Here is a 27817-nt window from a genome sequence, read left to right on the forward strand (position 1 = left end):
TCTATTCACTTACTTTCAGCTGATCTGTATCTTCATACTGAAAGCATACCTCTTGTAAATAGCATATAGTTGTGTCTTGCTTTTTTAACCCTTCTGATCATCTCTGCCTTTCAGTTGAAATGTTTAGTATATCACCATTTTTTTTTTTTTTTTTTTTAAGTAACCTTCACCACAGTGTGGAGCCCAACGCAGGGCTTGAACTGATAGTCCTGACATTAAGACCTGGGCTGAGATCAGGAGTGCGACGCTTAGCCAACTGAGACACCCAGGCCTCCTTGACACATTCTTTAAAAATCAAATGACAATGTAGTAGATGGCTCCGTTTCTGGACACTGTTTTCCATTGATGGGTTTGCCAATCACTTTGCCAGTTGGTGCTGATTATTTCAACTTCACAGTCAAACCTAAAATCAGAGAGCACAAATCCTCCAACTTCATTTTTATTCAAAATTGTTTCAGCTATTTTAGGCTTTTCATGTCATAGAAATTTTATAATCCGTCTGGTCAATTTCCACAAAACATCTTCTCAGGATTTTTATAGGGTCTGCATTGAATCTAGAGATCAATCGGGGAAGTTTTAATAAATTAACAAGCCTTCCAGCCAATGAACCTGGCTTACTTTCCATTTATTTGTGTCTTCGTTAATTTATGTCACCCAGTAACATGCTATAGTTCTCAGTGAAAAAATGCACGTGTTTTATTAAATCCTATGTGGTTTTTGGTACTATTGTCAGTGGAATCTTCTAAACTTTCATTTTCCAGTTGTTTGCTTATGATACTTAACATTACAATTGACTTTTGCATATAAACCATAAGCTTATGCCTCCCATGAAATTAAAGATTACATCCAGCAGTTGGTTTGAAGATTTCTGAGGATATTTTTTAATAAATACCATCATGTCATCTCTACCCAGAGATGGATTTATTTCTATTTCTTTTTTTGTTTTGTTTTTTGCTTTTCTGCAATAGCTCTCTCCTCCACTAAATGGAAGATGATAGTGGTGAGAGCAGACACTTTTGTCTTATTCCTGATATTAAGGGAAAAGCATTCAGTCTTACATCATCATTGCTTTAGCCTCAGGGCTTTCACAGATGCTTCATCGCAGATTGAGGAAGGTCCCCTCCAAGTCTCCAAGTTTGCTGAGAGTTTTGATCCTGAGAGAGTATTGATTTTTTTTTCCCTTTTGTTAGTAACAGTCTTGGTCGTTTCTGATCCTTTGCTTTTCTGTATCCTTTTTATAAAGCACTTCTCAAACTCCACGTGGATACAGACAAGATATTGATTTGGATGGCACTGAGACCGCAAAACAACTTAGTAAGAAAACGTGCATGGTAGATATTTTCCCATCCCACACTCCTATCTATTTCTATTTACCGTGGTTTTCTTGTAGTCAGCATATAGTTGGGTATTGATTATTTTATCCAACATAAACATGTCTGACTTTTATTTCTATTTACCATGGTTTTCTTGTAGTCAGCATATAGTTGGGTATTGATTTTTTTTTATCCAACATAAAAATGTCTGACTTTCTATTTCCTTACATTAAATTTATCTAATATAACATTTGACATAATTTGGTTTCAATATAGCTTTATTTACTGTTGGTTTCATCTCCTCCTTTTCCTTTTCTGTTACTTTCTTTTGTATTATTTGAGGTTTTTTTTTTCTTTGTAGAATTTCATTTTGTCTCCCCCTATTAGCTTATTGCTTATGATTGATTGATTGGCTTCTGTTATTACTGTCACTCTAAGACTTTATACGTCTTTAATTCTAGGGTTTAAAGTATAATATTACACCACTTCATGAATAGTGTAAAAACTTACAATATCATACGCCTATTTTCATCCTGACCTCCCGGGTGCTATTGTTATATGATGGACTTCTACATGTGCTGTATGCCCCAAATACATTGCGACTGTTGTTGCTTTAAACATTCGATGATATTTTTTGGGGCACCTGGGTGGCTCAGTCCGGTAAGTGTCCGACTGTTGGCTTCAGCTCAGGTCATGATCTCACAGTTCGTGAGTTCGAGCCCTGCATCAGGCTCTGTACTGTTAGTGGGATTCTGTCTCTCTCCTTCTCTCTGTCCCTCCCTTGCTTGTTCTCTCTCTCTCATGCACGCTCAAAATAAATAAACTTAAAAAAACATTAAAGGATATTTTGCAGTATTTCAAAATGGAGAATAGCGTTTTCTATTTACCACACATTTACTGTGTCTCTTGACCTCAATTTCATTCCATTGAACAAACTCAAATTTCCACCTACACTATATTCTTTTGTCTGAAGAACCTCCTTAGGTCGGTTGGCAGTAGATGCCTCAGGTTTCTTTTTCTGAAAATATCTACTCTGCCTTCGTTTTTGAAATTTGTTGTTGCTGATGAATGTGTTCTTAATGAACTTCTTTTGACATTGCAAACATGTGTCCATTTTCTTCTAGCGAGCACAGATTCGGACAAGAGCCTGCTGTCATTCTTACCTGTGCTCCTCTGTGTATAATGGATTTTTTTCCTCTAACTGCTTCAGGATGTCCTTTGTATCCCTGTTTTCCAGCAATTTAACTTAGGTGCACAGTGTCCTTTATCTTTCTACAGCTTGGCACTTGTTCAGTTTCTTGGGTCTGTAGATTTAAATCATGAGGAACAACACTGGCCACTGTTGGCCCAAATATTTCCCCCATTTTCCATTCTTTTCTGCAATGTCAGTTACACGCGTGTTAAACGGCCTGCTATCATCCCCAAGCTAACTGGTGTTTTACTTACACATTTTCTGTTTTACTTTGGATAGTTTCTGTTGCTACATTTTCAACCTCGCTGATCTTTTAGCCTGCAGTGTCTGATCTGCTTTGAAACGTGTATACATTTATCTTTCATTGTATCGTGTTTTTCATGTCTAAATAAATGGCCTCTTGAGTCCCGTTTACACCATGCATTTTCCTCATGTCTGTGGTTGTGGTTTCCTTCACCATCTGAATGTATGGAACGTGTGTGTAATAGTTGTGTTTGCACACATCCTTGTCTGCTTGCTCCTTCCTGTCCACCACTTCCAGGTCCCGTGTTCTTCATTGACCATTCCTCCTGAGTATGGGAACTAGTCCCCTACTTCTTGGCATGAAAATTAATTTCTATTGAGTACCTATTTTAAACGTTGGGTTGTTGGTTGCTAACACTTGTTTTATTCTTTGTTTTTAATGTTGATGTATTAATTTTTGAGGGAGAGAGAGGATGCACAAGCAGGGGAGGGGCAGAGAGAGAGAGAGAGAGAGAGAGAGAAGGAGACACAGAATCTGAAGCAGGATCTAGGCTCTGAGCTGTCAGCACAGAGCCTGATGCAGAGCTCGGACCCACAAACTATGAGATCATGACTTGAGCTGAAGTTGGATGCTTAACCAACTGAACCACCCAGGCGCCCCATAACTTGTTTTATTCTTTTTTTTTTAATATTATTGTTTTTAAATTTACATCCAAAATTAGTTAGCATATAGTGCAACAATGATTTCAGGAGTAGATTCCTTAATGCCCCTTACCCATTTAGCCCATCCCGCCTCCCACAACCCCTCCAGTAACCTCTTGTTTGTTCTCCATATTTAAGAGTCTCTTATGTTTTTTTTTTTTTTTTTAAATTTTTTTTTTTTCAACGTTTTTTTTTTTTATTTATTTTTGGGACAGAGAGAGACAGAGCATGAACGGGGGAGGGGCAGAGAGAGAGGGAGACACAGAATCGGAAACAGGCTCCAGGCTCCGAGCCATCAGCCCAGAGCCCGACGCGGGGCTCGAACTCACGGACCGCGAGATCGTGACCTGGCTGAAGTCGGACGCTTAACCGACTGCGCCACCCAGGCGCCCCAAGAGTCTCTTATGTTTTGTCCCTCTCCCTGTTTTTATATTATTTTTGTTTCCCTTCCCTTCTGCTCATCTGTTTTGTCTCTTAAAGTCCTCACATGCGTGAAGTCATATGATATTTGTCTTTCTCTAATTTCACTTAGCATAATACCCTCCAGTTCCATCCATGTAGTTGCAAATGGCAAGATTTCATTCTTTTTGATTGCCAAGTAATACTCCATTGCGTGTGATATATATATATATATATATATATATATATATATATATATACCACATCTTCTTTATCCATTCATCCATCGATGGACATTTGGGCTCTTTCCATACTTTGGCTATTGTTGATAGTGCTGCTATAAACATGGACGTGCATGTGTCCCTTTGAAACAGCACACCTGTATCCCTTGGATAAATACCTAGTAGTGCAATTGCTGGGTCCTAGGGTAGTTCTATTTTTAATTTTTTGAGGAAACTCCATACTGTTTTCCAGAGTGGCTACACCAGTTTGCATTCCCACCAGCAATGCAAAAGAGATCCTCTTTCTCCGCACCCTTGCCAACATCTGTTGTTGCCTGAGTTGTTAACATTAGCCATTCTGACAGGTGTGAGGTGGTATCTCATTGTGGTTTCGATTTGTATTTCCCTGATGATGAGTGATGTGGAGCACTTTTTCATGTGTCAGTTGGCCATCTGGATGTCTTCTTTGGAGAAATGTCTATTCATGTCTTTTGCCCATTTCTTCACTGGATGATTTGATTTTTGGGTGTTGAGGTTGATAAATTCTTTATAGATTTTGGATACTAACCCTTTATCTGGTATGTCATTTGCAAATATCTTCTCCCATTCTGTTGGTTGCCTTTTAGTTTTGCTGATTGTTTCTTACCCTTCACTGTGCAGGAGCTTTTTATTTTGATGAGGTCCCAGTAGTTCATTTTTGCTTTTGTTTCCCTTTCCTCTGGAGACGTGTTGAGTATAAGTTGCCGTGGCCAAGATCAAAGAGGTTTTTGCCTGCTTTCTCCTCAAGGATTTTGATGGCTTCCTGTCTTACATTTAGGTCTTTCATCCGTTTTGACTCTTTTTGTGTATGGTGTGAGAAAGTGGTCCAGGCTCATTCTGTGTGTCGTTGTCCAGTTTTCCCAGCACCACTTGCTGAAGAGACTGTCTTTATTCCATTGGATATTCTTTCCTGCTTTGTCAAAGATGAGTTGACCATATGTTTGTGGGTCCATTTTTGGGTTCTCTATTAACTTTTTTATTCTTAAGTAGTGTTAGAATATGTTCCAGCACAAAGTTAAGTACTGGAAGTCCATGGATGTTTTTGAGGGTTGCCTTTAACCTGTCAGAGCAGGTCCACAGGAACCTTTGGAGTAGGGTTAAGAAAGCCTGACTACAAAAGTGACATCCTTCTGAAGATCCTGCCTGACGTCCTGTGTCCTCCAAGGTATCTTCATTCCAGTTTTGTGGGCACTTGAACCATCCCCTGCGCTGTTGGAGCTTCAGAGAATGATCATGCAGTTCTCTACAGCAGGTCTGGTCTTTCCCAAATTCCAGTACTTTCCTCTTGTCAGTGCACAGATCAGTGCTCACAGGGCTGCACATTTTCCTCCCCAGCTCTCCAGAGCACTGTCTCTGCAGCCCCCACCTCTCTGGTGCCCTGGTCCACAAACTTTTGGATGCCCCAGAGCCCCAATCTCTGTCTCCTCAACTGAACAAGAGCCTAAAGGTGTGTATGGACTTGACTGTTGTTCAGAAATTGCCTCCAGGGAGTAACCTGGTGAAATCGGAGGGTTCACATATTTTCCCTTCCTTAGAGATTGCAATCCGTCACTACCTTTTCTCTAGTGTTTGCAAACTATTATTTCTCATATTGTGTCCAATTTTCTCTGTTTAAGGCAGAAAAGTAAAGGCAACAGCTGCTATTTCATTTCATCTACACTTCACTCACTTTCTTCTCTTATTTTTTAAAATTTCTTGTTGTACTTTCTTTTGGTTTACATAGCTGTTCATTTTCTAACTTTGGAGAAAGGATTTTCTTTTTTGTTAATGTTTATTTATTTATTTTGAGAGAGAGAGTGCACATGAGCAGGGAGGAGTAGAGAGAGAGGGAGAGAGAATCCCAAGCAGGCTCCGAGCTGTCAGCACAGAGCCCGACATGGGGCTCGAACTCATGAACCACGAGATCACAACCTAAGCTGAAATCAAGAGTTGGGTGCTTAACCACTGAGCCACCCAGGTGCCCCTCAGTCAGATATTTTTAACTGATTCTTCATCTCCGGTTTTCTCTTGGGTGATTGCCTGCCTTTCTTCAGTGTCCCTTCTTAAATTTTTATATGAATATATTTTCCTTTGGGCATAGTGCGATCCTTAGCTTCTGAATGAATTTTCCATTTCTTTCACTTTTTTTCACTGTCAATTTTATTTGTATTTAAGTTTCAAAATCTGTATCAAGACAGCCTTTCATATCCTCAGATGCTTGTTTGAAACACGTAACTCAGTTTGGAGTGTTACAATACAGTTTTCTTCTGTTTTATAGTTGATTTGGTATGTTGTATTCTTACTAAGGTATTTTGGTTCTTATTTCGATTCTTTTGTTATAGTTTCTTCGAATAGATTTATCACGTTTTCTTTCATTCACTTGATGGAGTTGGGGTGGTTCACGATATTCTTAGTTCAATGCTGCCCTCTTCTGTCCGTGTGGCGAAGTACAGCATTTTCTCTAATAAAGTTGTTTCCTCCTGGAAGGCAATTGTTTTTTGTTTAAATGTTTATTTATTTCTGAGACAGAGAGAGACAGAGCATGAGCGGGGGAGGGGCAGAGAGAGAGGGGACACAGAATCCGAAGCAGTCTCCAGGCTCCGAGCTGTCATCACAGAGCCCCACGCAGGGCTCGAACTCACAAACCGTGAGATCATGACCTGAGCTGAATTCGGTCTTTCAACGGACTGAGCCACCCAGGCTCCCAGGCAATTGTTATCAAAGGGGTTGTGTCACCTCCACTCAATTCATTCTTTGCCTTTCAGAATACTAACTTTCCCTCTTTCCCTTATTTATTTATTTTTTCCTTTTCATCACTCAACCTCCAAAAGGCGACTCTCAATTAATGCCTTTCAAAGACTGCCACCTCAAGTCGTGTATGCTTTTAAATTCCTTCTCTGCAGACAGAGTCTATCTTTCTAGCGGTGGTTGTTAGATCAGTAGTAGGCCGGCTTCTCTCTACCACGCGTTTTCCAAGACTGTCCTCATTTACCGAAAAAAAGGCTTCTGTTAAGTGCTTGAAGCATGACTTTTTAGGATTTTATGTTTTCTTTTTTTTTAACTTGCAGTCATTCAAAGTTTAGTATTTCTCTGTGTCCTAGACATGTTGAAGGTGCGGGGTTTGTACGTTATAAAAAAAAATGGATTTTGTCATGTTTTACTAACTTGATCAGTTTTTGAATTTTCAGGTTTTCTTCTGTTGTTACATAACCATCAAAGATTATATATTTTCCTCTAGGCATTATTATAGTTAATTCCCACACATTTTTCTATGATATTGCTGTTATCATTCAGTTTAAGACATTTTCCATTTTCCTTATGTTTTTCCTTTGGCCCATGACTCATGTCCATAAATACATTTTTATATTTCCAAACGCATGATTTTCTAGGGTTTTTGATCTGTTATAATGGTCTTGTGGTCAAAGAACATACTCTGTGTGATTTAAAATATTTGAGGGGTACCTGGGTGGCTCAGTCGGTTAAGTGTCTGACATCAGCTCAAGTCACGATCTCACGGTTCGTTAGTTCAAGCCCCGCATCGGGCTCTGTGCCGACATTTCAGAGCCTGGAGCCTGCTTCAGATTCTATGTCTCCTTCTCTCTCTGCCTCTCTCATCCTCTGTCTCTCTCTTTCTCTCAAAAAGAAATAAACATTAAAAAATAAAATAAACTATTTGAGTAATGTAAGGAATTATTGAATCACTATATTGTACACCTGAAACTAATACAACACTGTGTGTTAATAATACTGAAATTAAAGTAAAAAAAATAAACATCTAAGCCAAAAAATTTAAAAATGAAATATTTGAAAATTTCCAGGTTGTCTTATGATATGTGGTAATTTTACGAATGGTCCTTGCAAGAAGGTATACTTGTGTGTGTGTATGTGTGTGTGTATTATTACTATCAAGTTGCCCCAGTATATTTATATTTATATTTATATTTATATTTATATTTATATTTATTAACTAATTGTGCTGCCTTATTCTACTATATGAGTTTTGTCTATACTAAATCCCCCAATATCCTGTTGTCCTATTAATTGCCACACAGTTTACAGTGACTCTTATCAGCAAGAGTCATGAACAGATATTTCAGTGTCTTTACAAATTAAAAAAAAAATCTATGTTTAACATAGAGGTCATTGAAGTCAACCTACCATTGTTAGTGTTGTACAATAATATGTATTGGATCTTTGCCAAATCAACTGTTGCTATATCATTGATGTAATTTCTATGTCTCTCTTGAACATGTAAACCTTGGTAAGAATAAGAGCTGTGTTACAGGCAGAACAAACCAGCACATAAAAACAATGGCTCTCCTGGCAAAGAGAAGGCATGTGGGAAGGCAAAAATCACATCAATTTTTTTACTTCTAAAAAGTCCACTAAATTAGAATTGGTCACAGTTCATTTAAAATATCTTTTATTGTGAACTTTGCAGAGTTCATGAGGTCTGTCACAATCACCTGTGTCCCGTGGGTCATGTCTTGATAAGGTTGGTGTGTAATGTGTGGGTAAGATTGGTCCTCCCCTTGAAGGGGCCAAGATTCTGAAATCTGTGCTCTCTTCGAGTTCTTCAGCATTTTGGTATATCATTGATACCATGGTAACATCTTTCATTGGAATCTGGATTTTTCTCTAAAACCCATCGTTTCCAGTTCCTGATAGGTCTTATAAGCTGCCATTTCTATATGTTATATATCTTCAATTTCTTTATGAAACGTTTGCAGATCCTGAAGTTTATTGTTTACACGGTTTTCTCAAATCTTTTTTTTTTTAAATTTTTTTAATGTTTATTTATTTTTGATAGAGAGAGAGAGACAGAGCACAAGTGGGAGAGGGGCAGAGAGAGAGGGAGACACAGAATCCGAGGCAGGCTCCAGGCTCTGAGCTGTCAGCACAGAGCCCGATGCAGGGCTCGAACTCATGGACCATGAAATCATGACTTGAGATGAAGTCCGATGCTCAACCAACTGAGCCACCCAGGCGCCCATCAAAGCAAATCTTTATAGGAGCTTTTCTCTTGCTGGCGAATCTTCTATTTCTATTCTCTGCATGTTTTGTGTGTACTGTTTCATAAGGAAGGGACTACATTTCCTATTTGAATTCATCAGTGTTTCTGAAGTCTGACTCAATGGAAATTTCTCTACAAATGCTAGATATTTCTTAGGTTCTATGACAAGATATTGAAGGAGATGTTCCTTTATGTCCTAATACTTCAGCATTGTTCATCCGCATTAAGATCCTTCATTGCTGTCAACATCATAAATGCCTCAACTTCCTAAAATTTCTTCAAATTTCACAAGAGCTAACAAAAAAAGACTGCTGAGGTCCAGATTCTGAGCAATGCAATTACCATAAACAATGTGAACAAAATTTTCAGGAATTTCCTATTTCTTTCCATTCTTGTGTCTTCCATGTTTTGGATCTCTCTCTCTTGAAAATTGGGCTGCCGTTTGCCGTGGTGCTGGGAGGAACACTGACAAGCTGTTGCTGTGGGATCTGGTGCCTGTGCGGGGCCTTAACTCTCCATGTACAGCAGGGAACGTGAGGGCACCCTCCAGGAACCCCCCAGAGATGGGCACACAGTAGATACACTAGTTACATCTTCACATACTGCTTCTGTCCTATTCGTCTATACATTTGGGATTTCAAATAAATACACGTTCCTCTTTGTCACTGTTTCCTATATGTTTCTTACTCTCACTTCGTATTTTCCATTTTTTTGTGCATTTTTGCTTTATCATGAATGGTGTCTCCTCATTTACCTATTAGCTCTCCAATTCTCTCCACCAGCGTCAGATCAGCTACTGTGCTCACTTGCCCTGTTCTTTGTTTATGATATTCTTCAGTTCTGGAACTCCTTTCCCCTCAATTTCCTAATTTCCCATTTCGTAATTTTTAATTTCTTTACAAAAATTCTGAACTCACCTTTTCTCTCCTTGCATATTTTCAATGTCTAGAATCAATGTGTGTCTTTCTGTTTTCTTTCATTCTGCTGATTCTAATTCACGGTGCCCTTTCTCTTTACGTGTTTGGTTACTATTGATTGTATGCTGGACATTTTATTTTAAAACATTATTGATGGAAATAATTTAAGGCTTAGTCACATATTATCTTTCTCCAGAGAAGTTTTGTTTCTGTCTGCCGGCATCCTGGGAATGATAAGAATCTAAGATCACCTCGATACCAGTTCAAGACTTAGAGTTTTCTCATTTACTCGGACCAAGCCAGGCTTTAGTCTGGTTAAGGGCTTTTTCCTATTGATGCATCCTTTTTCTAAGAAACCAGCCTCCAGGTATTCTTCCCAAAGCAGTGGATTGTTTTTCAGAGATCAGTTCCAACTTTTGATCTTTTATACTTCTGAGACCACCAAAGATCCGGCTCAGAGTTTTAGCTTTCCCTTCTAGAATGGCAAATTCCTGTATGGCCAAAGTGGCCCTGAGTGCTAGGCTTACATTTTAAAGTCTCCATCCTTTCTCTGACCCAATCACTTCTACCTTATTAGCTTTTTGATATTTTTTTTAATTTTTTTTAACGTTTATTTAAACGTTAAATAGACAGAGAGAGACAGAGCATGAACAGGGGAGGGTCAGAGAGAGGGAAACACAGAATCCGAAACAGGCTCCAGGCTCCGAGCTGTCAGCACAGAGCCCGACGCGGGGCTCGAACTCACGGACCGCGAGATCGTGACCTGAGCCGAAGTCGGCCGCTCAACCGACTGAGCCACCCAGGCGCCCCTTGATATTTTAATAAAAGTGAAATATTAATCTGGTTGTTTCCCATTAGAAGTATTGCCCCATGTTACCTGGTTAGTTTCTACTACTGGAAATAAAATATCCAGATTTATTTTCTGCGAGAAGAAGTCTAAACTTATTTTGAATTTAAATAAAGATGCTAATAAGCCTTTACATGACAAGCACTTACTTCAGTAGTCTAATTTTAAAATAGGTAACTAGATAAAACATGGAGACTTGCCATGAATTTGCAGCTTAAATGAAAAACAAAAGGCACCAATGCCTTTCATTTCTTAAAATGTTTACTTTGATTTGCTCTCAAAGGACTTACCTACAGGAGCAATGGATTCTTTGAAAAGTCTGGAGATGGAATGAGTGAAACTAGTAAGTACAAGTTTTCTTTATCCTTTCAACCACATTCCGCATTTTATCTGAATTTAGAATGGCTCAAAACAGGCCAAATTACCCCCATTTTTTTTTTAAATGTTTGTTTATTTTTGACAGAGAGAGAGAAAAAGAGAGAGACAGAGCATGAGCGGGGGAGGGGCAGAGAGAGAGGGAGACAGAATCTGAAGCAGGCTCCAGGCTCTGCCCTGTCAGCACAGAGCCCGATGCCGGGCTCGAACTCATAAGCTGCGAGATCATGACCTGAGCTGAAGTCAGACGCTCAACCAACTGAGCCACCCCATTTCTAAGGGCAAGATTTTCTTATAAAGAAAACTCTGTAGACAAGGAAAAGCAGGAAGTCCGGCATGGCTGGATGGCATCTAGATAAAGGAGGCACTGATGATATGGATTTTGAGGGACCCTTTTGGTTCCTTCGCCACTCATTGTGGTACAACTGACAGTTGTGGGACGTGTGCCCCAATCCCCTCTGTGGCCGAATCAGTCTCTGCAATCGTGAAGGAAGACTTGGGAAAAGTAGAACTAAATCTAACACAACAGTTACAGATAAATCCACAAGCAGAGATCAATTGTGGAAAGGAATACATATGGGGGTCATGGAAATGGACACTGATTCCTTAGAAGTATTCACATCTTTACTTCTAATGGCTATGGGGTTTCTTTCTGGGGAGATGAAAATGTTCTAGAATTAGATTGTGGTGACGTTGCTCCATTTCGTGCGCACCTTTAAAAATACATCAGTCACTTTAGGGCACCTGGGTGGCTCAGTTGGTTAAGTGTCCAAGTTCAGCTCAGGTCGTGATTTCATGGTTCGTGGGTTCAAGTCCCACATCAGGCTCTGGTGCTGACAGTGCGGAGCCTGCTTGGGATTCTTTCTCTTTCCCTTTCTCTCTGTCCCTCCCCCACTCACACTTTCTCTCTCTTTCTCTCAAAACTAAACTTAATTTTTAAAAATGTAAAAAAAAAAAAACATTGAACACTTTAAATGGATGACTTTTGTGGTATATGAAATGTGTCTCAATAGAGCTGGGGTTTTTTCTTAATTTTTTTCTTAATGTTTATTTATATTTGAGAGAGACAGAGACAGAGCATGAGCAGGAGAGGGGCAGAGAAAGAGGGAGACACAGAATCTAAAGCAGGCTCCAGGTTCTGAGCTGTCAGCACAGAGACCGATGCAGGGCTCAAACCCAAGAACTGTGAAATCATGACCTGAGCCGAAGTCGGATGTTTAACCAATTAAGTCTCCCAGACGCCCCAAGCTATTTTTTAAAAAAAGAAAAATCCTTGAGCTGTCTGTATATCCCTTGGGTAGTCTTCCAGTCATTTAAATAGCAAGAGTTTAGAGCCAATAAAATCCACATAGAAAAATGATTAATAACATAATCATTAAATTCAGAAAGATACCCAGGTTTAAACTTTGGTTTCATACTTAGTGTGCAGTTAAAATAAGAGACTCTTTTTTTTTTATAAAATTTTTTTAACATTTTATTTATTTTTGAGACAGGGAGAGACAGAGCATGAACAGGGGAGGGTCAGAGAGAGGGAGACACAGAATCTGAAACAGGCTCCAGGCTCTGAGCTGGCAGCACAGAGCCCGACGCGGGGCTCGAACTCACGGACCGTGAGATCATGACCTGAGCTGAAGTCGGCCGCTTAACTGACTGAGCCACCCAGGTGCCCCAATAAGAGACTCTTTAATACAGAGAACAAACTGAGGGTTGCTGGAGGGGAGGCAGGTGGGGGGATGGGTTAAATGGATGACAGGCATTAAAAGGAGGGCACTTTTCAGGGTGAACACTGGGTGTCATAGGTAAGAGATGAATCACTGGGTTCTGCTCCTAAAGCCAAGACTACACTGTATGTTAACGAACTTGAAATTAAATTAAAAAGTCAGTTATGTAACATCACTGGGCATTAGCTTTCTCAAGTAAGGTGGGAATAACAATGCTGCCTTGTCCAGAAGCAGGGATGGAAGCAAGATTTTCACTCAAGTAATACACTGTCGGAGCACCCTAGGGGGAAAGAGGTTAGTGAGAATGTGGACCCAGCTTAGTTTCAGGTGTGTTTCCTCTAGGAAGTCAGTCAGCCATTGGCCAAAGTCTGAGGAGACCGTGTAGGAGGGCGCAGTCTTCCAGGCTGGTGGCCATCAGGCATTTGGTGGCCACCACTCATGGCTACTGGAGGAGGGTGCCCTTGCCAGGAAAGGGCATCTGGGTTGGGCACTACCAGCATTTCCTGCTCTCTCCTCCCCCACAGTATTGCTACAGGACGACAAACGATAACACATGACACACAATCATTGTGAAGGGCTACACGGTGCCTGGCACGTAAGAAGTACTTTATAAACAGTAGCTATTTTTTTTTCCAGGGCATAAAATATCAAATACACAGACAATGAAATGAATTGCAAATATTGTGTAACCCCATCCCATAAGACAATCTTACCGTGCATGATGGTTCTTCATCAAATACATATGTGTGATTTATTGAGCACGCTTCGTGACGAGGTGGTAAAGGAGTAACTTTCAGTGGGCTTGTCCAACCTGAAAAAAAAATAAATGTATGTACTTTGGGTTTTTAAAGGTGTACTAGAAATCTTTTCTTCCGCCAGAAGTATTTCCTATTAGAAATGACGTTAATTAACGTTTCGGTGGAATACCTAACAACTTTTCTCAGCAGTGAGAGCTGAATTTCCATCTTAGGGTAATTATAACGATGTGGAATTACTTGGTATGTATCACTCATTACTAGAAGAGGCCTGTTGGGTACCATGAATCTGCAGATGAGTGTGCGGTCGGGGACGGTGGCCACACAAAGGAGTCTAGTTACCATGTAGATAACTTACCTAACTGATAGAAGTTCTAAGACACTAGCAAATACACACACAGACTTCAACAAATATCTACTGCGCCGTAAGTGGAAATAGATACGCAGAGACGGAAGAGGGGGTTCCTGGGTTTGAGGTGCTCCTGAACAAAGAGCAACGACAGTCGTGTAAGTAGATCATCGCAATGTCGTGTAGCAACTGTAAGGATAGTTGGGCTCTGAGCTCTGTGGGCGTGTGGAGGAAGAATACTGGCCCAGCCAGACCGTGGGGAGTTGAGACTATCTCCCCGAAGACAACTCTTGATCTAACCTTGACAAAGGGGAAGTCAGAAAGATTAGAGTCTGAGAAGGCCTGGACACACCACTGCTGACTTGGAAGACAGAGGAGGCCTCGTGAGGAGGAGCACAGGTAGCCTGAGGGAGCAGAGTGTCCCTGGCTGTGACAGCTCTGATGCCCGGAACCAGATTCTGAACAAACTGAATGAGCCTGAAGTCGATTTTCCCCAGACACTGTAGGCTTCAGCAGTTAGATCCTGAATAGAAAACCCAGTTGAGGGGTGCCTGGGTGGCTCACTCAGTTACGCGTCCAACTTCAGCTCGGGTCATGATCTCGCTGTTCATGGGTTCGAGTCCCACGTCAGGCTCTGTGCTGACAGCTCAGAGCCAGGAGCCTGCTTTGGATTCTGTGTCTCTGTCTCTTTTTGCCCCTCCCCTGCTCTCTCTCTCTCTCTCAAAAATAAGCATTAAAAAAAATAATTTAAAAAATTGAAAAATTAAAAAGAAAGAAAACCCAGTTGAGTCTGCCTAGACTTTCTCACAAAACTGGGTGCTAATAAATGGGTTTGTCAGGCTGCTAAGTTTGCGGCACTTTGTTACCACAGGAAGAGAAAATACAGAGGCAGAGGCAGAGGCAGGAGGTCAAGGCCAAGTGAGAAAGGTCGTGCTGAAGCCCATGGTTATTTCCATTTTGAGAACAAGGATAATTCTGTCGGTGACAGCCAGCTGGCCAAACGAAACCCTCCAGAAGACCGTTGTGCCCACCGCAGCAGGATGGCACTCTGTGGTGTCCTTCCGATTTGCTGTCATTGACCAAAGAGGAAAGTAGGAAAACAACAAAACCTAAACTGTGATTTTTAAGGCAGAGTAAGAGACAGGAAACAGGACAATGAATTTCAGCTGCTCACGTCAGGGTCGCTACGCTCACATCTAAGTAAGACGATGGCATTGCCGTTACCTTGTTTCACACTCTGCGGCTGCAGAAGAAACCACTCCAAAACCTAGTGTCTTAAAACAACCATTCATCATCTCCCGGGACTCTGAGGCCAGGCAGGGGTTGTATGTCATGTGGCGTAGCTTGGGAGAGCTCATGCGGTCCCAAATCATCTCCCTCACATGGCTGGCCAGTGGGAGCTCAGCTCGGCCTGCTGACCAGTGCCTTGTTTGTTAGTTTGTTTGTTTGTTTGTTTTTCCTATGGGCCCATGCTGGATTTGTCACAAAATAGTCACTGAGAATCCGGAGGAAGAATCCCTAGAGGACTAATCCCAATGTGCAAGTCCTGAAGTCAGGCTCCACTACATCATGGTTGCTAATGACGTCTTGTAGGCAAGAGCCCAGAGACAACGTGGGCAAGAAACAGACCTCATGCCCTGGTGGGGGAAAGGGCAGGCACACACTGAAAGCGGTGAGCTGCCAATGGCCACATTCAGGAGCAGCGATCACACACCTTTTCTTCATTACGCATAGTCTCATTTCACCACTTTCATGCCACCAAACAAGTATCAAGTCCCTTGTCAAGGAAGATGTTGTATTAGTTCTTCCCTTGTTAGAGATGGGACATGTCTGCGACTGTGATATGTTCATTGTGAGTTTTGTGCAACACATGAAAGTGTATGAGTTTGGAGGGGTCTGCCACAAATGGTATTTTTCCATAGGACCTATCATTTTTATCATAAAATACTTCTATAATGTGATGGTTTTAAAGAAACAAAACCTTAAATTTTTCTTAATGTTTATTTATTTTTGAGAGCGAGAGAGACAGAGACAGAGCATAAGCATGAGCAGGGGAGGGGCAGAGAGAGAGAGAGGGAGACACAGAATCAGAAGCAGCCTCCAGGCTCTGAGCTGTCAGCACAGAGCCTAACGCAGGGCTCGAACTCACCACCGTGAGATCATGACCTGAGCCGATGACGTTAACCGACTGAGCCTACCCAGGCACCCCAAGAAACAAAACCTTAAAAGAAATATTTAAGGAGTATTCTCTGTATATTTTTTATCTTTTTTTTTCTTGGAAATATTTATTTAGTTATTTTGAGAGACAGAGTGTGCAAATGAGTGGGGGGGTTGTGAGAAAGAGAGAGAAAGAGAGAGAAAGAGAGAGAGAGAGAGAGAGAGAGAGAGAGAGAGAGAGAGAATCCCAAGCAGGCTCCATGCTTAGGATGGAGCCCAACTTAGGGCTCTATCTCATGACCATGAGATAATGATCTGAGCTGAAACCAAGAGTCAGACACTCAACTGACTGAGCCACCCAGGCACCCCTGTATATTTTCTTATTCATGTGTTTTCCTCCTCTAATGGCTAGAGATGTGTTTCTTCAGCATCTAAAATATCCTTGGTAGTGGTCTTCTCTGAATTTTCTTTCTCAACATAGCTAAAGGTAGGTCAATTTTGTCATTCTCAAAGAACCAATTTAAGGTTTAGTTGATTTTTCCTGTTCTTGTGTTTTCTACTTTATACTTTATTTATATGCACCCAACATCAGACCTTCCAAGTACATGGGCAAATACTGACAGAATCGAAGGCAGAAATAACTCTATAATAATAGTTGGGGACTCCAACATTCAACTTTAAATAATGGGGAGAACAACTAGACAATGATCAATAAGGAAACAGAGCACTCAAACAGTAACAATTTGACCCAAAAGACATATACAGAACACGCCAACAGAATACCCAAGCAGAACACACATTTTTCTCAAGTGCACATGGACATTCTATACAACGGATTATATTGTAGGCCACGAAACAAGTGTTCATAAATTTTAAAAGACCAAAATCATACAAAGGTATATTTTCTGGAGTAGCCAGATTCTGAGACAGAAAGAAAAATGGTGATTGCCAGGGGCTGGGAGAAGAGGAGGAGATAAGAAGCTAATATTTAATGGGTACAGAGTTTCAGGGTTTTTAAAAAAATTTTTTTAATGTTTATTTATTTTTGAGAGAGAGAGGGAGGGAGAGAGAGGGTGGGAGGGAAAGACAGAGAGAGGGTGACACAGAATCAGAATCCAAAGCAGGCTCCAGGCTCTGAGCTGTCAGCACAGAGACCGATGCAGGGCTCAAACCCAAGAACTGTGAGATCATGACCTGAGCTGAAGTTGGATGCTTGACCGACTAAGCCACCCAAGCACCCCCAGAGTTTCAGGTTTTTAAGAAGAAAAGACAAGGAGATGAATAGTGGTGAAGGTTTCATAATAATGTACTTAATGCCAATAAACCATGCACTTAAAAATGGTTGATTGTTATAGAGCAAAGGTTTGCATGCCCCCCAAATTCACATGTTGAAACTTTTACCCCCAGTGTGATGGTATTTGAAGGTTGGGCCTTTGGGGGGTAATCAGGTTTAGATAAGGTCTTGAGGGTGTGGTTCCCATAATAGGATTACTATCCTTATAAAAAAAAAAAAAAAAAGAGGAAGAGAGACCAGAGCTGTCTCTCTCTCTGCCAAATGAGGAAACAGGAAGAAGCATGTCCTCTGCAAGCCAGAAAAAGGGATCTCACCAGGAACCAAATTAGCTGGCACCTCTATCCTGGACTTCCCAGCCCTCAGAACTGCGAGAAGTAAACACGTCTTGTTTAAGCCACACATCCTATGGTATTTTCTTTTAGTAGCTTGGGCTAAGCCGGTGGCTAAAAAAGGTAATAAGATATACAAGGAGTTAGAAGTGTTGATATTAGGAAGCTGAATGTAGGAAAATCAAAGATGTGATACAGGCAACCTCTATTTTCTCTGTGATAAGGAAGATGTGTCATCTGTTGTAATTAGAGGCAAAAAGACCAATGAAGGGTTTGAATATAATTAGGATAAGTTTAGAATACCTGACTGGTATATGATAAAGAAAGCCAGCTAGGAACAAAAAAGCATTGAACCCAGTTAAATGTCTAGACAAAGTCGGAATAGGGCAAGAAATCGGCAATATAATCTTTTACGATATTGTTTTGGTATTTATGAACGCCCACCAAAAAGCGTACTGGTGTGTGATATAATTAATTCTACAAATATGTCCTTTATCAGAATGTATTCGACATTATGTGTATTTGGGTTTGCTAAAAACTGAAAGTACTTACTAGTGATAATTAATGATTATTTCCAAGATCTACAAAATCATTGAAAATTTGGACAAATTATATCAAACCCAGTCCACAGCTGGCCGGTATTACTCCTTGAAACTCTAATAGCCAATATTAACAGCTACTATCAACTGAATGCTTGAACTGGGTTCCAGGAATTTTGTTTCGTGCTCTACATGTCTTAATTCATTTAATCCTAATGATTTTATAAGAGAAGTACTCTTATTGCCAAGGAATTGAAAATTCTGGACTTTGTAAGAGCTAACATTTATTCGTCCATTCCTTCATGCCAGATATCTTTATGCGAATTATATTAAATAGTCCTCATTATTACCTTATTAAATAGTACTAGTATGTGAATTTATATGTATATCCACAGGCATAAAGAGATTAGCAACTATTCCCGGATGATAGGGCAAGTAAGCCTTCTCTTAGGATTCAAGCCTAGACAGACAATTGAACTTTGTTGTACTGATTCGGGCAGTGAGTTCTACACTTGGTTCTGAACTGTTGGTGCAAAGTCCGTTAACCCTATTTTAGTTTTAAGTTAGCTTCGATGAATTATTTCTTCAACGTGTAATTTGTTGGAATAATGTTCCAAGAGTCCAAGCTTAGAAAAACCTAACGAAACAAACCAAAAATACGGCTCTTGAAACTTACACTAGGCTGGGGTTTACTGCTTGTAAGCAAAGTGGTATACTTGTCTAAAATAGGACTCTTATAAACAACTTCAATTCCTTTAAACATACTCTTAACAATGACTATTATTTTACACGGAAGCATCAGCAAAAGATTGAGCTCAAGCTCTTTACTTGACAGAGTCGAAAAATAGTCACTAGCTCTGAATCAGTGAGATGTCCTGTGTCTGCACGACAGACTCGAACTCAACGGTTCGGGGCAAATTACGTTAGCTTCCGGTCTAGATGGCATTTCAAGTGGATTGTAAAAGACTTACTTCTTAAAATAGATTGCTGGAACCTCATTCACATTCTTTACTTTTTTCACTCATATTCTTTATGTGGAAATGCCAAACTAGAGAACTCCCCCAAGCCCGCCTGCTGAGTCCACAGCTGAAGCACACGTGAAAAAAGCCTAGCTCTTATCGTCTGCTTCTCTCTCTCCGAACTGATCTTTCTTACTCCGTGTGCCTTTGCTTTGCAAGTGTTTCTCACCGTTTCTTCACCAAGCCTGTGACACTGTCTGTGAGTTCTTACAGAGAAACCATAAAGTGTATAGCTATCAATAAGGGGTCAGTTCTGTATCCAAGGCTACGGAAGGATTGTTTCTTACCGGACCCCCAAATCGACTTCCAACTACCTTCCCATTTCATTTTGGTTCTTGGGACATCTTTCATAACCATCAGCAGATGTTTTTCAAGGGAGAGAGACAGATAAGGAGGTATGCTATACAATCATCCAAACTAAACATACATTCCCTTGTGGAAAAATTAGGTTATCTACATGTCTAGAATAAGTTCTCTGATATACACTTTGTGTTGGCCACTTATCCTAATTAAGGCACGTTTTAAAAGCCATTTTTTTAGGGGCACCTGGGTGACTCAGTCGATTAAGCATCCAACTCTTGATTTCGGCTCAGGTCATGATTTCACAGTTTGTGGGATCAAGCCCTGTGTCAGGCTCTGTGCTGACAGCATGGAGCCTGCTTGGGATTCTCTCTCCCTCTCTCTCTGCCCCTCCACTTCCCACACATGCACTCTCTGTCAAAAATATATTTAAAAATACATTTTCTGGGGCGCCTGGGTGGCTCAGTTGGTTGAGCGGCCGACTTCGGCTCAGGTCATGATCTCATGGTCCATGAGTTCAAGCCCTGCGTCGGGCTCTGTGCTGACAGCTCGGAGCCTGGAGCCTGTTTCGGATTCTGTGTCTCCCTCTCTCTGACCCTCCCCCATCCATGCTCTGTCTCTCTCTGTCTCAAAAATAAATAAACGTTAAAAAAAATTAAAAAAAAATAAAAATACATTTTCTTACAAATAGGTTTATAAAAGGCTTATCATTCTTACTACCTTTTCCTTACCGTCTATGATTTTAAAAAATAAGAATTCCTTATTCCATATAATTTTAAGTTTAAAATACTGAATCTTATATCCATGCTCTTTTCTCTCATTTGAATGTTGAAAAATTATAAAGCCCAGGGGCACCTGGGGGGCTCAGTTGGTTAAGCATCGACTCTTGATTTCAGCTCAGGTCATGATCTCATGGTTTGTGGGATCGAGCCGCAGGTCAGGGCTCTGTGCTGACAGTGCAGAGCCTGCTTGAGATTCTCTCTCTCTCTCTCTCTCTCTGCCCCTGCCCTGCTGTCTCTCTCAAAATAAATAAGTAAACATTAAAAAAATTATAAAGCCCATGCCACTTTATTTACCTCCAAGTCTTGCTCTTATGGAAATGTCCGGTGTTGCCCTGGAATCCCATCTCCTGTCTTCTTTTAGTTCTTCTAATAAAATTTTTTGCCTTTTCAGTGTTGTTTGAAATCCTGTGTCTGGCCTGGGAACTTGATGCTGTGGTTTCACGTCACTGAAATCCACCAGGTTTGGTATGGTTCTGCCAATGCCAGGTTTTAAATCAGCATCACCACCAGGACTCAAAAACCCTGAACAGGGATCACCCAAGGGCACATCATCCCGAAGTGGAAATAGTGGATAATCTTGCCCATATGGCGGGGGATAAGGATAGTGTAAATGATAGTCTGGCATGACTGAAGGGGGATAAGGGTGAAACTTAAGAAAAGTAGGATTGCATTTCTTTTCAATTCTGCCATGGTCATGTCTGTCCTCGACGCCTTTCACAAAAGGCATGTTCATTTTTCTTAAGAGATCGCAGTAGTGCGGGTAATCCACGTTCTCAACAGCCTTTGCTCCTGGAAGGATGGACCTTTCAGAAATACTGATCTTTCCAGGTGTGCACTGTGAATCCATATCCACACTCTTTAGAATTTTGGCTGACTGTAAATGAAGCTCTTCTGATGACACCTTTCTCTTTTACTATAAAACTTACTATTTCCAATAATTGAGGATTGGTTAATCTAACCTAAAGTTGTTGATTTGGCTTTCTAAATGTTGATAGAGTAGGTTTTCTTCTTTTTTTTTTAAGGTAGATATTTTTTCCCTACCAAAAGAAGTAGATAGGGCAGTAAGGGATGAGGACAGAAAATAATAGAACAAAAGAGAGTCCTTGTTGCTTGGCAACAGCTAGAACTGTAACACATTGGACCAGTTAGTGTATATGTCATAATTTAATTCTTAGGAAAGACAAAAATGGCCTTGTTAGTAGTGTTTTCATGATAGTTTCCTCCCCACTGCTCAGGAAAATGGTGCTCAGTTGTCACTTATTTCTAAATTTTTCCATAACTTGACATTTTATGGGTAAATGATATTCAATAAAGAGTTTAAAGCAGCTAATCAACTGACAATACATTTTTAAAATCTGGGGGGCCTGGGTGGCTCAGTCGGTTAAGCGTCCGACTTCGGCTCAGGTCATGATCTCACGGTCCGTGAGTTCGAGCCCCGCGTCGGGCTCTGTGCTGACAGCTCAGAGCCTGGAGCCTCTTTCAGATTCTGTGTCTCCCTCTCTCTGACCCTCCCCCGTTCATGCTCTGTCTCTCTCTGTCTCAAAAATAAATAAACGTTAAAAAAAAAGGTTAAAAAAAAATTAAAAAATAAATAAATAAATAAAAATGAAAAAAAAATAAAATCTATATCTAACTAAAATTTTTACCTTATAGACCTAATAAATTATAAAACTCACTACCTGAATAAATGTAAATGTAAAGCAAAAAATGAACATGTATATCATAGGTAACTCAGTGCACATAATTTTTAAGAAACATAAGTAATTAAAGTCAAAGCACAAGTTCATCTTTAAAATATCTATTTATTTTTTTGGGAGAGCACCAGCAGGGGAGGGGAGGGAGAGGGGGACAGAGGATCTGAAGCAGGCTCTGTGCTGACAGGCTGACAGCAGTGAGACGGATGTGGGGCTCGAACTCACGAACCACAAGATCATGACCTGAGCCGATGCTCAACTGACTTGAGCCACCCTGGTGCCCCACAAGTTCATCTTTAAAATACACTAAATTATTTTGCGTTTTTGCTACCAATGTACAGAATAGGAACAATGGAATTTTTCAAAGCATTTCTGAAAAACAGAGTAAGATACCAGTTATTAGCTCACATACGAAAAATGACACCATTAACAAATTGGTCATTTAAAAGCTCATTTCAATGAGATAATTTGGTCTTGTATGAAAACTGTTGCCACAGGAATTCCAAATATTGGAATTCGGGCACAGGGTTCACAGCATCCTTAATGGAGAGAAAAAAAAAAATGCAAGTATGAGTGAGAAAGCTACTTTCATATTTCTTGCAATCAGCTTTCCATCTTCATAATCACACCACACATTAACTACAACCTCCAATATTACATCCTACTCTCAGGTTGAATATTAGGAATTTACCCAGTAGAACAAGGTAGGAGGGATGATGAACTGAAACAAATTCTCAATGGCAGAAAACAAAAGCCAATAGCAGCCACAAGTCCAGTTGGCAAAAATCATATCTTTCAGGTTTACCAGTTTATAAAAATTAAGAGGAATTTTAACAGGGCATATACCGAGCCATAGTGATTGGGGACACTATTCAGTAAGATACAACCAAAATGCTGGCTGGATCCAAATCATACTGAAACATGCTTGAGAACACTAAATTTAATTCAAACCTGTATATAGATTAGAAAGTCTTTTGGGGGGCAGCTGGATGGCTCAGTTGGTTAAGTGTCTGACTTCAGCTCATGTCATCATCTCATGGTTCAGGAGTTCAAACCCCAAGTTGGGCTCTGTGCCAACAGCTCAGAGCCTGGAGCCTGCTTCATATTCTCTGTACCTCTCTGTCTCTGCCCCTCCCCAGTTCCCACTGTCTCTGTCTCTGTCTCTCAAAAATAAACATTAAAAAAAGGTTAAAAAAAGAGTGTTTTAAAAAAGAACTAAAAACAAAAAGTTTCTAAAGATGTAAATCCACTCAGTGAAATAAACTGTACTGTATACAGTTTACCAATTAACACATGCATAAAAATAGCCAGAAAACTCAAGGAACATCCTGGTGCTTTTCCAGAAATAGCCTTTGTTCCTTTCTGCTTTGTTCTGCTTTCTGCTTTCTCCCTGGACCCCCCTCCCCCTCCCCCTCTTTTTAAATTTATACCTATTTGAATGCCTACTGTATGCCAGGAACTGTCCTAGGAGTGAGGTTAAAATGGTGGCAAAACAGACAAGAGCCTAACTACGAATATGTTAATCAGGGCAGCTGTAAGACAGCAGGGGGCAGTGATATCTGTGATCAGAACACTTGGAAAGGCGTTAAATCTTTGCGATAACACTAGCAACCAAGTGAAGGATTTAGATTAGGTGGTTAGGCTGTTAATTTTAAATCCCTCCACTGGAGCCCAGCATATCCAGGGACTGTTTTCAGTCCACTGAGGAGCATTCATTTCTTCCTGTTAAAGCGAACACTACACGTCACTGTTAGACACTGTCTTCAGTGGCTTATGCTTCATTCATTGATGTGTTTGCATCAACTGCATAAGATGTATTTCTGTCGTAGCGCTGCTCCCGTTAAGTGACTCCTTCCAGCTGCAGAAAAGCTGAGGCGCGATTCTCTTAAACACACTGCGGCCATAAATGCTCATAGGTGGTGTCACACACTCTCCCGAAGGAGAGAGTGTGGAAGGTGATAAAACACAATCTTCCAGGCTCAGTGCAGCACAGAAGTCGACCTCCTCTAAGGTGGTTTCCTCTGTTCTTCCCACGAAGCTTCTCTCCGGGGCTGCGAGGTCTTACTTTCGATCCCACCTGGTGCGTGTGCACTTCCCTCCCGATCAAGTGCCATCTGTCCATCAAACACCGGCAGCTGACATTCGACACCAGGCTGTCCTCGGCGGGTGGTCGTGCGTCCCACTCACTCAATGCCCACCGCCTGCTGCCCAGGGCTGGCCCAGGTGCTGAGCCTCATGAGGCGGCCTCGCTCGGCCCGCCAACGCGCACTCAAAGGGAGGGGCGCGGGCGGGGGGTGGGGGCGGTCCGCGGTGCTCCTCCCGCTCCAGAACCTTCAGCAGGGCGCTCCCCCTCCCCACAGCTCCCTGGGCGGCGCCGAGGCACCGCGCCCCAGAGGTTGGCGTCGAGGGACGCTGGCCACGCGGCCGGCGCGGCCCCGCCCCAGGCCCCGCACCGCGGAAGCGGCGACCCGTCCTTCCGGCCTCCCTTCCGGTCCGGGCCGGTGGGCGCGCGCCGCTTAACGACCTTCTGCGCCGACGGTCGGCAGGCGGCGGCGGCGAGTGGATGGAGGCCTCGGGCCCCGGCCGGGCGCGGCGGGGCTGGCGACGGGCCCGGGCCGCGGGCTCCCCGCTCTCCCGGGCCGCGGTCGTCCTCCTGCTCTCCGCCTTCGTGGCGCGGGCGTCCTCGTCAGGTGTGGCGCCGGCGCCCGGGCGGCGGGCTCCCCCCTCACCCCCACCTCCCCGGGTCACGTGCGCCCGCCGAACCGAAGAAACTCCGGTACCGGCCAGGGTGGGGGGGTGTGTTTTCGTGGAAACCCACGGGGAACGCGCGTTTGCGCGGGGCAGCGGCTGACTCCGTACAGGCAGCAGGGCTCCCGGGTTTGAAGTCAGATGGGCTGTGAAGCAGCTCCCCGATTGGCCCCGGGCGGTTGTCGGCCCCACAGGGGGTTGGTTGCACACGGAGCTTTGTGATCATCCGCGGTCGCGGGGCTCCATCTACTGGTTTTAGTCGTAAAACGGGGGAGAGACTGGGATGTTCAAGGGTTTGACGTGTTCCCGCTGCCCTTTGTCGCCCTCTTTGTGCCCCAAAAAGTTCCATCCTGTTTTCAAAATGTTATTTCGGTTATTGGCCAACACGAAAGTGAAGCGGGAGTTTCAGCCGGTGTCCTGTAACTGGAAAGGTGGTGGCTGCGTTGTTTAGCCTTCAAATGTTGGACTTTTTTTTTTTTTTTTTAAATAAAGTCTCTCCCAGAATCGGATAATAAAAAGCACAAAAGGGAGTTCCTTAAAATGCTACAAGTTGTACAAAAGAAGAGAAATGAGAAAAGAAGTCCTCCAGGAATGTAATTGTAGAGGGACTGTGGAGGAAGGCATGGGCTAAGGAGGAGAAAGGAAAGAAATAGAGTGAATAGACATTCCGAGGTATTCCAGAGTCTAGGCGTCAGGGCTCGTAAGGTTCTAGGATATGTAAGGAGTAGCCCGTAACCTTTAATTACCCAGTAGGAGAAGGATGCTTCTTGACCCTGACCCCTGGTCTTAATGCTAGATGTGATGGGGTGTGTGTGAGCTACCTGTTGATCCGATGACAAGATCAGACCTGAGGATAGAATAAATAGAACAAAGCAGGCAGTGTCTAGTATGTAAGCTCTGAATAGAAAAGACTGATATTTACATAACATCTGATAGTTTGGGTTCAGCCCCTACAGTAACTGTAAATCTGCAGTTCAGTCCCATTTTGCAGATGAGAAAACTGAAGGTGCTAGAGTTTAAGGTGACTTTCCTAAGACCAGTAAGTGGTTTTCTGACTTTGAATATCATACTTGTTTCTTTGCACTCTCCTCCCTCTCTGTTAAATGTTTTTGGGTATATGCCTTACTGCGTTTTTTTTATAGTGCTCCTACAACTTGGTCAGTGCACACTATTATGCCCATTTGCTCATTCAGCAACGACCGAAGAATATCAGAATATATTGTTATTATTCTCAACTATTATTATTTAGTTTGTACCATGTGCAAGATGCTTGGTACTGGTTCTTCATAGGTTGACACAAACATAGGTTCTACCATCGATGGAGTCTATAACAAGAAAAATCACATGTGTACATAAAGAACTGTAATACAATGTACAGTGCATGTCATTGAAGAGGTGCTGGTGATGGAAGCGAGGGAAAGTAAGTGATCAGGACATACAGGTTTCAAGGAAGAGGGACTTGTGATTTGGGTCTTGAGGCGTGGGGCATTGGGACTTTAAAAACAGAGTTTTCTGAGTGGATGTAGAAAAAAACCAGGGATGAGATATAGTAGGGGGAAGCAGCGAGTAGAGTAATTTCGCTGGCATCTCTTCAACCGAGATCAAATATACTCTACTAAAGAATACCCTGGAGTTTCTAATGAAGCAGATTGCTAATCGTTTATTTTTGTTCTTGATAGTTGGATATTTGATTCGATTACCAAGAGGTTTTCGCTTGACCCAGGATACAGTGAAAATAGTGGGATCGTCAAATTTTCCAGGTATTAACGAATAGATGTTCAGTAATTTTAAGAAAGTATTTATCATTTGTTTAGGTTTTATCAATCTCGTCCAAAAGGCTAATGTTGTCCAGACACCCTAGTCTCCTAAGGCTCTTTTCCTTCTATGGAAATGGATTTGAATTGTTTCCATATAGTTTTATTCATCCAGGTCTGATTCTGTTTGCTGTAATTGCTTAAGTGGGCCAAGTATAGTTATTTCTAGAAGTCATGTAATTAAAGTTGCCTATAGTGTTTCTGCTTGTTATTGTATAATTTTAGCCATGATATTAAATGCATGCAGTTCAAATATGCTACAGTTTTTTCAGTTGAAAAGGGTTTTGGATTTATAAGCTTTGCAATAGTCACATGAGAAGCATAGAAACTAAAACTTTTTTTTTTTTTTTAACTGAGGTAAAGTCACATGCCTTAAAATTCCTCCTTGGAAGTGTACATTCCAGTAGCTTTTAGTATATTGACAAGGTTGTGTAACCATCAGCAGTATGTAATTTCACAACATTTTGGTATCTCCACAAAGAAATGCCGTGCCCATTAAGCAGTCACTCTCCAGCTGCTGGAAACCACTAATATCCTATTAATTTGCCTATTCTGGACCTTTATATAAGTGGAATCATACACTCTGTGCTGCTTTGCATCTGGCTTCTTTTACTTATTACAATGTTTTTGAGGCTCATTCATGTTATAGAAAGTATCCGCACATCATTGGTTTTTGTGGCTGAATAATATTCTATCCTATGGATGCACCATGGTTTCCACTTTTTGACTATTTTGAATAATGCTGTTACAAACATTCCTGAAAAGTTTCTGTGTGATCACGTTTTAAATTCTCAATATACACCTGGAACATACGGCAACTCTATGTTTATTTGAGGAACTGCCGAACTATTTTTCAGAGAGTCTTCATTATTTTACTTTCACATCAGCAAGGTATGAGGACTCAAATTTTACAGCATCCTTCCCAGCATTTGTTATTATTCATCTTTTTCAATCATAGCTAACCTAGTGTCTGTGAAGTGGGTTTTCATGTGGTTTTGAGTTGCATTTCCCTAATGTCTAATGATGTTTAAGATCTTTTCATGTGTTTAATGGACGTTTGGGTATCTGCTTTGCA

The 27817-nt window shown here is 41.4% G+C and overlaps 2 protein-coding genes across 6 annotated transcripts in view; one reads left to right on the forward strand and one right to left on the reverse strand.

The window, feature by feature from the left end:
• SPMIP7 (sperm microtubule inner protein 7) overlaps positions 1-21846 on the reverse strand; it is a 62488-nt gene extending 40642 nt beyond the window's left edge. For all 3 annotated transcript variants that reach the window (XR_009260625.1, XM_058725581.1, XM_058725580.1), the window contains exons 1-2: positions 20781-21846; positions 13676-13773 (exon numbers count right to left, since the gene is read on the reverse strand). Coding sequence is in view for 2 of the 3 variants with exons in the window: in XM_058725581.1 (XP_058581564.1) it covers positions 13676-13773; positions 20781-21333 (651 nt within the window). In the remaining variant the exon portion in view is untranslated. The remainder of the gene's footprint in view (positions 1-13675; positions 13774-20780) is intronic.
• Positions 21847-24679: 2833 nt separating this feature from the next.
• Positions 24680-27817, forward strand: part of ZPBP (zona pellucida binding protein) — a 116138-nt gene continuing 113000 nt past the window's right edge. Inside the window, exons 1-2 of one of the 3 annotated variants that reach the window (XM_058725583.1) lie at positions 24680-24870; positions 26608-26688. In XM_058725583.1, the coding sequence (XP_058581566.1) occupies positions 24744-24870; positions 26608-26688 (208 nt within the window). In that variant the 5' untranslated portion in view covers positions 24680-24743. The remainder of the gene's footprint in view (positions 24871-26607; positions 26689-27817) is intronic. The other 2 variants (XR_009260626.1, XM_058725582.1) reach the window with 2 other exon arrangements.

This window comes from Neofelis nebulosa, chromosome 4 (assembly GCF_028018385.1).
Source record: "Neofelis nebulosa isolate mNeoNeb1 chromosome 4, mNeoNeb1.pri, whole genome shotgun sequence".
Classification (NCBI taxonomy): Eukaryota; Metazoa; Chordata; class Mammalia; order Carnivora; family Felidae; genus Neofelis; species Neofelis nebulosa.